The 15,771-nt window shown below is 42.1% G+C and overlaps 1 protein-coding gene across 4 annotated transcripts in view; it reads right to left on the bottom strand.

The window, feature by feature from the left end:
* The window catches only part of COASY (Coenzyme A synthase), a 133,445-nt gene that overhangs the window by 83,402 nt on the left and 34,272 nt on the right, over positions 1-15,771 (bottom strand). For 3 of the 4 annotated variants that reach the window (XM_085620390.1, XM_085621150.1, XM_085620535.1), the window contains exon 2: positions 11,680-12,359. In XM_085620390.1, coding sequence (XP_085476516.1) covers positions 11,680-12,337 — 658 coding nt within the window. In that variant the 5' untranslated portion in view covers positions 12,338-12,359. Of the gene's footprint in view, positions 1-11,679; positions 12,360-13,987; positions 14,155-15,771 lie in introns of those variants that run through there. The other variant, XM_085621910.1, reaches the window with a different exon arrangement.

Genomic DNA, 15,771 nt, shown 5'->3' with positions numbered 1-15,771 from the left:
TTGGCTTCTCAAGCTATGGCACTCCTCTGGCCTTGTTCCCCGAGGAAGGTTCTACAGGTATTTTGGCCCTGTACTTTAAAAGGCTTGCTGGAGGGTGCAAAGAACCTTAAATGTGATTCTGGCGTCAAATGGAAACCACTGAACGCCTTTTAAGACCGTTTTGAACTGAGTCAGTTTGCATGGATTTATTCTGGTTGCCTGGTTCTGCAATAATATTTGTAGCCTAGCAAGCAGTTTCTTAGGGAGACGTCTGATGTACACGGTTGGGTTTGCTTGCTTGCAGAGAATTAGAAAAGATTCAGTGCCATTGAGTTGGTGCTAAGCATATTATGTGTTATGTTATGTTATGTTATTTATATTTTTATAGCGCACAGCTGCCCCAGCAAAGGGGCGTCCTGGCGCTATGACAGACGCTACAACATAACACACAATAAAAGAAAAGGAAATTAACCAGACACGGGAAACAGTAAAGTTTTAATCGCCTGCCTGAAGGCGAGCAGGTCTTCAAGAGCTCGGATGTGTACCGGGAGCGAGTTCCACAAACCTGCCGCGAGCACCCTAAAGGAGCGGCCACCCATTCTGCTCAATTTAAAGCGCGGACAGACCGCCAGGTGAAGCCCCTCCGATCTCAAAGATCTCAAAGGAACATAGGGTGTGAGTAGGTTAGCAAGTGCCGGCGGCGAAGATTTCAAAATTTTAAAGGTCAGGCACAGCGCTTTGAACTGAATTCGCTGTCTGACCGGGAGCCAATGTAAGGCCGCGATGGTACCAGACACTGAGCAATGTCTAGGGAGGCCCACAATGGCCCGAGCCGCGGCATTTTGCACCCTTTGGAGCCTAGACGCCTCCTCTTGATTCACCCCTAACAGCAGTGAACTGCCGTAGTCCAGCCGAGATAGTATAGAGGCCTGGACCACAAGCTGTCTGGTAGGGGGATCAAAGTACTTTAAAACCGGCCTTATTCCCCGCAGAATGCCATAGCACGTGGCAGCCACCTTCTTAGTGTGGTCCTTGAAGGTGAGCGCAGAGTCCAGCCAGATGCCTAAATTTCTCACTCCAGAAGCTGGAATGGGAGTGACACCCAACTCTGATGGCCACCACTGGTTACCCCATAGCTCAGCATGCTTCCCTAATACCAACACCTCTGTTTTGGTGGCATTTAACTGAAGGCAGTTGGTGCGAAGCCAGCTTGCTACTGCCAACAAACCCGCTCGAAATTTGGGGGCCTCCACCTCAGGGTCTCCACTAAGTGTCACCGCTAGCTGTGTGTCGTCCGCATATGAGGCCATCGTAAGACCCCACTGTTTAACGACACCAGCCAACGGTTTCACATAGAGGTTGAACATTGTGGGGCTCAACGAGGATCCCTGTGGTAACCCCAGCTCCAGGGGATAGGTGGCGGATTGGCCAGGTGGTATGGCCACTTTAAAAGAACGATCTGATAGAAAAGACCGAAACCACTGGAGAGCGAGATCAGTCACTCCCGCCTCCTGTAAGCGTTGGATCAGTATATGGTGGGACACAGTATCGAAGGCAGCGCTTAGATCTAATAGTAAAAGCGCTGCAGTGCGACCTGAGTCCAGAACCTGGCGAAGATGTTCCGTGATGTAAAGTAATGCCGTCTCGGTACTGTGTCCCGACCGGAAGCCGTTCTGACTGGAATCCAATATCTGGTTGCGAGCCAGATGCTCAGACAGAACAGAGTTGACATGGGCTTCTGTTACTTTGGCAATCCAAGGCAGCAGGGATATGGGTCGATAATTCTCTGGCAGCCGGGGGTCAGAGTTGGCTTTTTTTAGTATAGGAGTAACCACTGCCTGTTTCCATGCCGTGGGTACCGTTCCGTTGGACAATGACATATTGATAAGATTCAATATGGGGTCACGGCAGAGTGGGGAAAGTGTGTTGATAAAGGCTGGCTTTAACGGGTCTGAGGGAGAACCTGACTTGACCCTGTGGCTAAGCCTATCAAAGGTCTCAATAGTCAGTTCAGGTAACATTGTAAGGGTCTCATATCCCAACGTATCGGGGACCGTAACCTCTCGGTTCTGGTGGAGTGTGTCAAAACTTTGGTAGATTGTTTCCACTTTCTCCACAAAAAAGAAGGCCAACTTATCACAGTGGGAATCTGTGCAGATCACCTCTGAGGTGGATCTGTTTTTCATAAGATCCTTCAGTACCTTAAAAATCAGTTTTGATGGATTAGGGCTGGTAGCAAATTCTTGAGCGTAAAATGCAGCTCGTGTTCTGCAAATAGCTCTATGATAGAGCTTCAGCTCAGTAAAATACCGAGTTTTCAGAGCAGGGCTGTAGGATCTTCTCCATTCCCTCTCTGTTTTTCGGCAAGCTTTTTTTAGTTCTGCGAGTGACTCATTATACCAAGGACTAGGTGTTTTTGTCCGGCCTTTCGACCACCGTAAAGGTATGAGAGAGTCCAAGGCATCGGTGATCCAGGCGCAGAACTGTTGGTAACCTTGTTCCACATTAATAAAGATGCTCAGAGGTTTCTGTTCCAGTATGCTATAAAACTCTTCAAGCCTAAGCTTGTGCCAAAGCCTTTTTAGAATAGGTCTGTCAACAGCTATAAAAGGCTTATCGTGGACCGGACAAAAGGCTTCTATAAGCAGATGATCAGTCCACCCCATCAGCCTCGGATCTGACAACCTTACCCCCTCAAGTGTGGAAAAAAAGGGGTCCAAAATATGGCCCCCTGAGTGGGTTGGAAGGGTGACGAGCTGAGTGAGTTGAAGAGCTTCAAGGTTCGCCAGCAGAGTGCTCACCGTATTTGATGACCCATTATCAAAATGGATGTTAAGGTCCCCCACGATGTTGAAATTGGCACAGCCGAGTGCTATAGGACCGATCATATCGGCCAGTGCGGACCTGAAGACAGAATCATTGCCCGGAGGACGGTAAATGAGCATACCACTGAAAGTGAATTGATGGGAAAAAGCAACTTTGAAAATAGCACTTTCACATGCAGGTAGTCCCGACGGTTTCCAATCAGCTGGAAAACAGGATTTGACTGCCATAGCAATACCACCTCCTCTTGTGGTCCTATTGGAAGTGAAGACGGTATAGTTCTGAGGGAATGCAAGATTCAATATGGCAGAATCCGAATCCTGAAGCCAGGTTTCTGTCATTAGAAAGACATCGGGGTCCTCTTTCTCTAGCAAATCATAAATGGACAGGTGATGTTTTACCAGCGATCTAATGTTTAAACACCAAATACGAAGATCTCGAGATACAACACACGTTCGCGTGACAGGAATAGCATCTTCCAGGGAACGGATTTTAGTAGGGCTCTTGAGTGACCAGCCTTTGCAGGCACAGCTATAAGGGCCGACTAAAGGGTCCACAGGCTTACAGGCACTTCCTCTGGACATTCGCCCTATGGACAGCAGCTCGGACCGTGTGTAACACACCATACCTACCAGAATCGGTGAGACAACACCGCGACGAGAAACAGAGCCTGCCCCGCCTCGCGCTGCCTCGACGCGGACGAGCGCAGACGGGCAGGACTCTGGCACGACTCCGGCTAAGCGACGGCGTCCACACCTGCGCGTCCCGCTGCGCGGGAGAGGGGAGCTTTAAGTAGGCTCACCAATCCTAGCGCGAGCGCGAGGACGCTCCAAGATGGCGCCCGAAGTTACAATTACAGCCCTACCCAAAATGGCGCCCACAGTGAACCACCCCCGAGATCCAGGCCCGCCAAAACGGCAGTGAGGGAGCCAATTATGTGCGGAATGAGGAGGGGGCAAGACCCAGCTAAAAACAGGGGAGAAGTGCAGCAAGGTAAATTAAAACAAATAGACAAAAACGGGATTTTTAAAAACCGAAGCGCCAGCAGCAGCGCCAGCAACAGCAAGTGCGCAGTAAAGTAAGCGTCTGTCAAGGCCGCCTCAAAACTGAGTCCGCCTTAAGTAGGCTCACCAATCCTAGCGCGAGCGCGAGGACGCTCCAAGATGGCGCCCGAAGTTACAATTACAGCCCTACCCAAAATGGCGCCCACAGTGAACCACCCCCGAGATCCAGGCCCGCCAAAACGGCAGTGAGGGAGCCAATTATGTGCGGAATGAGGAGGGGGCAAGACCCAGCTAAAAACAGGGGAGAAGTGCAGCAAGGTAAATTAAAACAAATAGACAAAAACGGGATTTTTAAAAAGCGAAGCGCCAGCAGCAGCGCCAGCAACAGCAAGTGCGCAGTAAAGTAAGCGTCTGTCAAGGCCGCCTCAAAACTGAGTCCGCCTTAAGTAGGCTCCCCAATCCTAGCGCGAGCGCGAGGACGCTCCAAGATGGCGCCCGAAGTTACAATTACAGCCCTACCAAAAATGGCGCCCACAGTGAACCACCCCCGAGATCCAGGCCCACCAAAACGGCAGTGAGAGAGCCAATTATGTGCGGAATGAGGAGGGGGCAAGACCCAGCTAAAAACAGGGGAGAAGTGCAGCAAGGTAAATTAAAACAAATAGACAAAAACGGGATTTTTAAAAAGCAAAGCGCCAGCAGCAGCGCCAGCAACAGCAAGTGCGCAGTAAAGTAAGCGTCTGTCAAAGCTAAATGCAGATGGTCTCGAGAAGGAAAGATTCCATGTGAGAGACAGTGTTGGGAACCCTGAAAGTCTGTTCACGCAGTTGTTGACCACATAGTAAGATTTTCATAGATGGCCATGTACTTGTAACTCCTTTTATGAAACGGATTGCTCTCTCAACAAGTCCATTTGAAGAAGGGCTGTACAAAGCAACTTGGTAATGTTGTATTTCATGACTTTGTAAGAAATTGGTAACATGATTAGCGAGAAAAAGGTTGACAACACAATTTGGAGTACCTTTAATTTTAAAAATATTTTGTAGAAAAGATATGACTGTAGCAGAATTTGCTGCTTGCACAAAGGAATAGTAAACCCATTTTGAATGGTAATCAATGGCAACATTACAATATATTTTGTCTGATGGCAGCAAAGTGAATGGACCTGAAAAGTTCAAAGCGATTTTATCCCAAGGAAGGTCAGGAAACGGCACAGGAAATAAAGGTTTTTTGTTAGTTTTCCAGTGTTTATCAGAAACAACCCAGGTGGGACAATTCTCTATAAAAAGACGCACTTGCTGGTCTAAGCTCGGCCACCAATAAACACTTTAAGTTCCTTACAAGTTGCAGAAATGCCCAAATGACCCTCATGAGCGATATTGATGATTTCATTTCTTAACGCAGTTGGAGGAACAAAAAGTCCATCCCTGACACAGACCCCATTTTCAAATGAACGTTCCTCACGGATTTGTGCAAAAGATTTTAACTCATTACTAAGACTTTTGGTATTGGGCCATTTAGATTTGATGTATCCTTCTACTTTTTTAAGTGTCTCGTCTAGTGCCAGAGCAGATGCCCATTCATCTTGAGAGATGGTGTTTGAACACATGGCAACAGCATCAATTAAACCAACAACACAGTCTTTGTGAAAACTGTCTTCGCCTTCACTACAATCCGGAAGTGGAATGCGAGAAAGACAGTCTGCACGTACGCTTTTCCCTCCTTGAATGTATTTAATCCTAAGGTTGTGCTCTTGTAATTTAGAGAGTAGTCTTACTAGTCTTGCAGATGATTTACCTAAACCCTTACCTGAAAGTAGAGACACTAATGGTTTGTGGTCAGTGAATACTTCACTAGGAACCCCCCAAATGCATGTTTTGAACTTCTGGACAGCCCAAACAATGGCAAGAGCCTCACGTTCAATAAATAGTACTATAATTGCATTCTGTGGGTGTTGAGGCACGGGATGCGAAGGCAATAGTACTCTCTTTACCATCCACCCACTGGCCAAACACTGCACCGAGGCCTTTCTGGCTTGCATCCACTGACATGAAAGGACTGGCTTTTGGAAGAAAAGGGTGTAATGCAGGCGCATTTATGACTAAAAGTTTCACTTTTTCAAAAATCTCTTGAAGTGTGTCAGACCAAACAAATTTGCAACCTTTTTTAAGTAGACTTCTCAATGGTTGTATTAACTGAGCATAACCAGGAACAAACCTGGCGTAATATTCACCAAGACCGAGGAAAGAACGCAAAGCGTCTTTATCAGTCGAAGGAGGAGCATTGCGTACGGCTTCAGTATTGCGAAATTTGGGTTTGATGCCTTCACTTGAAATTAGATGTCCCCGGTATTCAACTTCACGAACAAGTAATTTACATTTGTTGGCTTTTATGGTCATGCCCTTATTTTGCAAAACTGAGAAAACTTTATTGAGGATAAGTAAGTGCTCCTCTTTAGTTTCCGTTTCGACTAAAATGTCATCTTGGAATGCCTGTACTTGAGTCAAATCACCGAAAAGACTGTCCATGAGCTCTTGAAAAACGCTCGCAGCTGATGCGAGACCAAATGGTAATCTCAAGTATTTAAAGGCACCAAAGGGTGTCACAAAAGCAGTGAGTAGTTGGGAATTAGATGAGAGTTGAATCTGGTGATAGGCAGAGTGTAAATCAATGGTGGAGAAAAATTTAGATTTACCAATATTGGCTAACATTTCATGTATGTGTGGTAAGGGGTGACAATCAACCAGGATATTTTGTTTGAGAGATCTTAGGTCAACACATAGCCTGAGATCGCCGGTCCTTTTTTCCGCAAAACTACCGGAGAAATCCATTCAGAGGCATCCACAGTGGCAATGATACCTTCAGATTGGAGATTGGTTAAGAGGGTTTTTAGATCATCTCTGACACGGAGGGGAATAGGCCTAACTTTATGCACTATGGAAATGGCATTTTTCCTTAATATAATAGTATGTTCAAATCCTTTGACAGTGCCGACTGAATTCTTAAATACATCGGGAAAAGATAGTGCAATTTTATCAACAACGGAGTCCTGATCACTAACATATAATATACTGGAGGGCAGTTCACCCAGTACAATGGGAGGATCTTGTCCAGGACGCAGAGTGATGCCTACAAGAGCAAGGTCCTTCCATCCTATGATGTTTCTTTCTTTGACCGCTACATATACTTTAGTTTTGATCGATCTGCAGAGGCACGCAAGTATGTCCCAAAAATATCCTACTAAATCAATATCTTGCTCGCCAAAAGCTTTTGGGTTAATGTCGGGAGCAATTAGTGGTGCACTGTTAGGCCATAAAATGTAGTGTCCAGGGCACCTGAATCTGCCATGGCAGGAATATTATTATCATCAATAGATATATCAATAAACGGCCCTTTGATAGGCTTGTCACTCAGGGACATCAATCGCGACTACAATATTAGTAAATTGGGAAGTGCAATCTTGAATTTCAGGTGTGTCTACAGAAACATTTGCAATTCTGACTCTGTTGGAGTTGCTTTTGACAACAGTGTTGGTTCTTTTATTGCAAACACTTTGAAAATGTCCACATTTCTGACATCTTACACATTTTTTCCCTAACGCAGGGCAAGAAGGATTGTTTCCTATATGGTTTCTTGAACCGCACTGGAAACAAATTAATTGGCTCCTTGTGGGTTAACTTCTAATATATTTCCTTTCAGAATTTTCTTTCGAATTTATAGCACAAATAGTATTTCCTTCAGAGACAAAATTCATAGTTTGAGGCATATCAGGGGTAACAGTATGTGTGTTATTTTGAGTAGAAAAAATAAGGGGTTGATTACTGGATAGAACTTTGGATGTGACAAGTGACCTCTCAATACTTTTAGCGATACCAATTGTTTCAGCCAAAGTCTGATTGCAAGAAGTAAGGAGACGTTCTTGTATTTTTTTGGAGTTACAATAGAACACAAACTGATCCCTTATATAGGTGTCAACATTAGTACCAAAATCACATTTCTCTGCTAGAACTCTTAAACTTGCTATGTAATCTCCTACAGATTCTTCTGAGGACTGTTTGCACATTGTGAAATTAAATCTCTATAAAAGAACACTTGTTGAGTCAGAGTATTGTTTTCCCATGCGTAACTTTGCTTCAATAAAGACGTTCCATGTAGCATCTTCAGACACTGGTGCAGGAAAATGTGGAGGATTGTCGAAGACCCTGCGACCGGCGGCTCCGAAGTGATTAATTAACGGGGCTAATTTCCTTGTGGAAGAGCAGCCATCTGCATCGATCGCAGTTAAGTAATTTTCAAAATCCTTCAAACATTCTGCCCATTTTAGTTCTGGTTTGCCTGGTTTCTGTAGAAAAGGTGCAGGCTGGATAACACCTTGAGCAGTTGCCATAGTAGTAATTAATTCAAAGAATGAGAGACAAATGAAAAGCAATAAAAATTAAATTAAATGAGATATGCACGGATTAGTAGGGAAACCAAAGTATAAAACAAAGAAGTCACTCACTCATCAATAGTTGGAGAAGGTGCAGGAAATATGTAATATTTAGAAAATCCAGAATGGCCTGAAAATGACTGCAAAATGAAAGGACAATGAGGATGCTGTTGGTGTGCGAATCACCGAGGCGTCGCACAGATGAGGAAACTTTGAAAATAAACGTTGTAATCACGAAGAAACGTTGGGGTGAAGTCGGATATTTTGCAGATAACTTCGCGATTTACCTAAAATGGCCGCTGTGCACTGACTGCAACCTTTAAAATCGTTTACATATATGGCAGCAATAAAGTGTGGCTCACATTATTCATTTGGCAGCTAGTGGACTCAAATATCATCTGTTTTTTGCAATATCAGATCTGATGGCCTGTGTCTTTCTTCATTTAACCCACAAAACGTCCCTCCTTCAGCGCCCAACCTTCACTGTCTAGAATTACTTATCTGTGACGAGCAGCAATAGTGTGTTCGTCACCCGCCTTGTATTTTCATTGTGCTGTTACTAAAGCGTCTCTGTCTGCCTGCCATTTATATGGCCTACTTAAGGGGGGAAGTATCAATTAGCACAGAACACATACATAAAAACACTGCATTTTTATTCTGGTAGCAGCTGCCACATTGGCTTTGAGATTGTGAATTCCATGTACAGAGATCTAAATTGCTTCATCTAAGGACAACAACGAGTGAGCAACATCAGGGACGGCTGCCTGTTCCATATTAAATATTACCCTAATTACCATTCCCTTTTATAAGCAGGGCATGCTGTCGCACTGCAATGCATGCAGACTACGTGTTCGTACATGTCACTGCTATTCAATCAACATCATTTCACTCCATGCGAGACACTTCCGTGCCACACAATTCAACTCCTCCATGCAAAACATTTCCATTCCACACCACATAATTCGACAACAAACCACATAATTCAACTCAACACAATTACACAAGGCATCACATACATCCACTCTACACCGCAGCATTCCACACCATGCCACAAAATTCAACAATACACCACATAATTAAACTCCACTTCATACCACTCCACAGCTCTAAATAGCAATCCACATAATTACAGCTATCCCAAACCAAAACACATGGGTAAAAGACTTTGTCATTTACAACACCAAAACTCTAGATGTGAGACTTATTACACTGCAAACGCTTGTTCCCATTGCGGATAGAAATCGTAGCAGCTTTTCTTCTTCCATTTTCTGGAAAGGAAGTAGTATCCTCCAAGATTTCAATTCTTAACTCTCCCATCTTAAATTAGACTGGTTTATTAATTAAATCTATGTTCCTTCCATTTATTCCAATTCTTTCCCATTTCCTGAATATGCCAAAATGGTATAAAACAAAATGTATAAAAATTAATATTAGGCCATTCTTAGCTTCCTCTTAAAGCAAATCTAAGGTTGAACTTTAATGGGGAAAAGATTTAAGGGTGAAATGGGATGTCTCTTTTTGGAATAACGTTTGGACACAAGTGTATAGAACCTCTAGATCAGCCAGTATCATTCAATCCCAGTATTTTCGTTCTCAAAGACTGTATTTTACTCCTGTACAATGCTTGAAATTTTCCTCAGATACCGCATCTCAAAGCTGGTCTTGTGCATTTCCTATGAGTGACCTTATGCATATGCCGCTTAGTTGTCCTCCTACACTTTCCTTCTGACGTTGGGATGGTCCCAAATCAAGAAGATTTTTAACCTGCAGTACCCTTTCAACATTATTTATATTTTTTTAACTACTTCAACTAATGAGCTAATGACGTCCTTCTCTAAAAGTAAATTACTAGATATTTTACTAGCAATTGCTTTTTAAGCAAATTACTTTGAATTGGAAATCATCTAAATTATCATTAAAGGTGTGGTAGGACTGTGCTTGTTCGCATCATAAATTGGATACTATGTATATTAATCAGCGCTCATTCTCTCAATGTCCAACAACTATGGTTCCCTCTAACCACATTTATTCTTTGGATTGGTAATGATGTTTCAACCACAATTGCTACATTCTCTGAAGATTTTCAACCGGCATGAATATTTTAACTCTCTGTTCTTTATTTCTAATTTACCATACTATTGTTCTTCTGATTATGTGCTCTCGTTTTTTCCCTTTAAAGTATGATAGTTGATAAGAAAGTTATTCTTTGGTTCTCTAAGTCACATATATAATGGGTTTTTTAGGATTACCCCTCCTCTCCTCATAATTATAAAGACTTTAATGTTTCTTCCAATGTTCTCGTGCAGTATACTTACGGATTATTTTTCTTTCTTTTATCAATAATATTAATGCTGAGCTGTACACTGCTGCATCAAATAAAGTCTTTTAAACACAAAAGAAAAGGCTGGATTACTTTACTATAGTAGCTCAGGTCTAGAGTATCACGGAGGAGTCAAGACTGGTATTGGTGAAGTCGGTGCATTCATACCAAATACCAAGTGGTGGGGCGGACATCCTACAATTTATCAGTGTGTTATGCTGTGGTTATTCAAAAGGGACTGAAAATAAAGCTGGATTTTAAATGCTTTTATTCTGGATGGGTTCTAGGTATGTAGAGTAGAGGGGCTGACATTGGGGTTTGCATTTGGGCAGAGACTTTTGTTGGATTCTATTAATCTCCCAGTTAAGAGATGCGTGGATGTGGTAGGGGGTAAGGACATTTTAGACAGTCGAAAAGTGACTGCTTGGTTTATTCAAATACGTGCCACTAAGACATCAAGGGGCAGGAATCTTGAAGTATGCAAAGGATCATTCACAATCTAAGCAAGAAGGGATGTTCTCCCAGCAGCCACATTAGTAAGGCAGTGCTAACTTCTACTGCAACAATGGAGCTGAAGGCCACCACGGAGCCGAAAGATTCAGTGACTTCTTTCAGCCAGTTGCTCTCGCTTCGAGGGTGATCTGACCAGTATTCCACTGGGTGGGTGAGGAGGGCAGTGTCGGTTTTGAACTTCCACCCCAGCCCGTCCTTAATATGGATCAATCCTACAAAGGGTTTCTGTCAAGCAACCAGATGAACAAAAACATTTACAACTATGACAACAGCTACAAAAAAGAAAAGATGCTTTTGATGCAGTTTGCTGACACCACCCATCTGGACTACAAACGCCTGCCGACATTAGGGAAATGCTAAAAGCGCACTTATGCTAACTGAAATGTAGTACCAAAGTACTACTAACAAATGCATACAAAGCCATGAACCAACCCTCCTTATATATTTGAGAATCAATCTAAAGCTATAATGACAAATTCTCTTAACCTATTTGAAATGTTTTTTGAATCCGTCTTACCCTTATATTACACTCGTGGGGCCTTAACAGGCAAAGTTATCAGCAACACAAAGCTCAGCCATTGCTGATTCTTGGGAACAAGATAATGACTCACCTTTAAGAAGATCACGATCCGATAAGCCTATGAGGAGCCGGTGTTCTGCTAAAAGGCACGAGACACTCAGAAAGATCTTGTGAGCATTGTGAAGTCTATCAAAGGTGCCACCCACCACCACATCACTGTAGCTCTCCACCTCGGAACTGGCATCCTCTGCTTCCTCGATCTCAGTGTACTCATCCGGCCTTATGTACTCAGGATACAACAACACTGAAATTAGGTTAGGTTTGCAGCTGTAACAGCTAGTGGCGTAACGCTCCAAGCGTTGTTTTACTGGGTTAAACTGCCCACCATCGCTGGTCTGAAAGTCTGTAAGAACGACCTCTGGAGGGTGAGATAGGTTCTGAACGGAGGACAGGGGATGCAGGTTCACATTCTGGTTCCGGATATTGGTGAGGAGGACTCTAACGTCCAAGTGGCTGTGGACATCAGCATCAAAGTAGACCTTCCGGATGAGGTTGCACACCTCATGCGTGGCAGTGATGTAGGCAGACCTGGGCTGGGTGGAGTCAATGAAGCTGAGGCCTGGTTGCAGATGGACATAAAGCGTATCCTGCACGATCCTGGCAGCCGATGACAGAATGGGTACGATTCGTTGCGACAAACTGGAGAGTGGAGATGTCAGCACCAGAACCCCAGAACGAAATACTGACATTATGAGTACCCTTGCCTTATTTCTGCAAATGGAAGCACAAAGAAAAAATACATAAATGCTCTGACAATACAAAAAATACAGTCTAAGCAAAAGACTGTCATTAATACACATCAAATGTAAAAGTCAGCACTTGCTGATATCTTGCCTGACAGTTCAGTGTTTTGGGGTTCTCAGCAGATCTTTGAGTGAGAGTGGAGTGACATCAACACCTATCTGCAAAAAGACTGCTGCCTATATCCTTTGCTCTGTTCCCGCCCCCTCTTCCCAAGGGAATAGTTCAGTATTAATCATGCGATTGCCTTGTTACTCTTTGATGGTAAGCAGGATTAAAGAACTAATCTTAGCTGTATTTTATTACCAACATGGAACCTCTGCTACCCATTTTGTATCTTTATAATACAACTGAACTTAATTGTTTAGTTTCACAAAGATGAACGATGAGTTAGCCCTGTCAGTATTCAAACACAGCTCAAAGACTACATGGTGCACCTTATAGAACTACACACCCAGGAAGTATAATTTTGCACAGACATCTGCACTCATTGGCCAGTGGAAAATGGCTCTTTCATCAGCAGACATATAAAAACAAGATGTGTATCAGTCATTGTTCTAAATGCAAGTGCAAAACTGGGACATCCAGATCCTTAAAAAAAAAGAATTCATCTTCCGTTGTTCTAAAGCCCGATGGTGTTTTGAAAAGATAGCTAATAATCTGAAGAAGATCAAAAATATCATGCCTTCTTTCATAAAACTGTTTGTGCATGTAAATTTGACTTGTATGCATAAATAAACTTTTAATGAAAAATGAAGAAGTAATTTTAGAATTCATTAACTTTATTCGTTTCATTAATACATTTTATCTGTTTCTTTAACATGGATGAGTCGTAAATAGTGTAAATACATTGCATTTAACATTCTATGGTTGCTTAAGTTAGCATAAGTAAGCCGCAAAACTAACTGATTGGGCCTAGCCTGGATTCAGCTAAAACATGTATTTTAAAAAATTGCACTGTGTTCATGGTTTTGTTTATATAATGTAATCCTTTATTTCATTAAATAGTTGAATGTGCCTTGTTCTGTGGAGATGTAACAATTTGTGAGCTCGCATAGGAGACTTTCCTCTCTTGCTGGAGGAACACACACATATTGGGTCACAGTTTTTGCCTTCTTTGCAGAAGTGTGTCCTATCCATATTTTCAACCAGCTGTTGTCATTTCCACATGTATGTAAGTGCTAATCAACTATTTAGTTTGGGAGGGCTTTAGTAAGTGATGCAGTGAATCTTCTGAATGATGAATGGCTTGTACTGTTTTAGGAGTATAAATCATGGTGTTTTGGGATGTTTGCCATATTCCTTTAGAGGAGACTCCATGTCCGAGTGCTTACTGATTGTATACTTAAAATATTTTTGAGGTGGTTAACCTTGTTCTCCTTTCATTTAACCATTTATTTTGTGCACCTTGGAACACTTGCCTCATGTGGATTTGACTAAGTGAGTTCTCAGGGGTTTTCTTGTGATTTTGTATTTTATGCTTAGGGCTCTAGTTCTTAGGGACTTACACATAGGCGCAATCCATCTAATTGACCCTTTTATTTTAAAAGCTGCAGACGAGTGCAAAACACACACACACACACATATATATATATCACCTTAAAACTCCTTTTCCACATTTCCTTCCTTCTGGATACTGGAAACAAAGAGCACGGACCACAGAATCCTCTTGTAATACCGCTCAGTTTATTGAAAAGTTCACACAACAGGAACGGCAGCCATTACGCGTTTCGTCCCTCCCTGGGGACTTGATCACATGACGCGCCTTTGACAATAGAGATACTTTTTATAGGTTATACACTTTTTTTCAGTTTGGTTTTTTTCTTTTTTGTTTGTTTGTTTCGTTTTTTCCACATTAACTTTATGTGTTATACTTGTGTTTGTATCTTAACATCATCACAAACAATAATTTGAGGCTAGTAAAAGACATCTATCTGCATTGCTCATATATGTTGTCATCACAATTTAAAATCATTTAAATTGAGGTTTCAGATTTTATTTTGATGACACACAGAGGGTACAAGGCAGTATGTGCAAATTTGCAATTGTTTAAATAAATAAATAAATAAATAAATATTTAATAAAATGCAAATAAAACACAATTTTATGTTTAAAATACATCTTTAAAACATCCGTAAAAGCCCAGTTTGTATATGGTGATTAAATGCGTCACGTTGCATGTTAAAATTATTATTATAAATAAATAAATAAATACATGCATAAAAGTTTACATCATTGGATAAATTCTAGTTTGTTCAATCCGCCTTGAATGCTCATTCTATTTGCTAAATTGGAATTTATATTGAGTATTGGCTGAATTCAATAAATGATTTGCTTTTAATCATTGCCATATAATGGGTTACCTTTGCTGGTATTCCACAGGGATATTATTGAGTCTGGGCGTTGTTAATTCATACGCCTTGGTCTGGGACTTTATTCTGAGCAATGTCTAGTGTCTTTGTTTACTATTCAAATCAACTTAGATGATGTTATTGTGTTTATAGAATAAAGAAAACACCCATAAGTGTCCACAACTAAGTGCTGATACAAAAAGTGCTAAGTGCCTAAAACTAATCTAAAAAAGTGGTTCAAAACAGTTCACTAGGGGAGGGAGTTTTTCAGCAGGTAAAATCGTTAGAAAGATGTCAGTAACTTTCATATTGTTCCAAATGTCCAATATTTTAGTTACTGGGGTCTCTTTTTGCAAATATTGTTTTATCTTTTTTTGCAATGTTGGTTTGTTATTTCATTCAAAATGATCCCCGGAGTGTATTTGAGGAGCATTTTTAGTTACTTATTTGGTGTCAATGCTGTTGGACCATATTGATTGATCTTACAGACTAGCATGGAGTTCATCAGAGCTGTTGAGTCCATTGGGTTGTTTGGTATCTAAATTTAAAATGTAGTTCATTTCCAGGATGCGAAGGGTTTTTTCCCTGTTACCTCCCCGTTTGTTTTTAGGGACTGAGTCCAATAGGAAATATTTACGATCCTTTGGATCTCCGTCGTGCTGCTCGTGAAAATGGCGGGCCACCGGATATGCCTGATCATGATTTTTGATGGCCCTTATGTGTTGGAGTATGCGTTTGTGCCCTTGTAAGATGGTACTACCAATATATTTTAACTTACACGGACATTCCAACACATAGATGACAAATTCGGTTTTACAATTTAGGGCCTTTGTAATAAGTTTGTTTGGTCCACCGAAGGGGGTTGCATATTCGGTGGTTGTTACCCCAAACTGACAAGCCCTGCATGTTTTGCATTTGTAAAATCCGGACCTTTGAGCTAGCCATGATCCCTTGGCTGTAAGGCCACAGGGATCGTTGTCCACCAAAGTGCCTTTCATTGAGGTATTTCTTTTGTATGTTATAGATGGTTT

The sequence above is a fragment of the Triturus cristatus genome, chromosome 1_1, assembly GCF_964204655.1.
Source record: "Triturus cristatus chromosome 1_1, aTriCri1.1, whole genome shotgun sequence".
NCBI lineage: Eukaryota > Metazoa > Chordata > Amphibia > Caudata > Salamandridae > Triturus > Triturus cristatus.
Note: the sequence above shows the minus strand (reverse complement) of the source record. Positions and strands in the feature narration are given on the sequence as shown.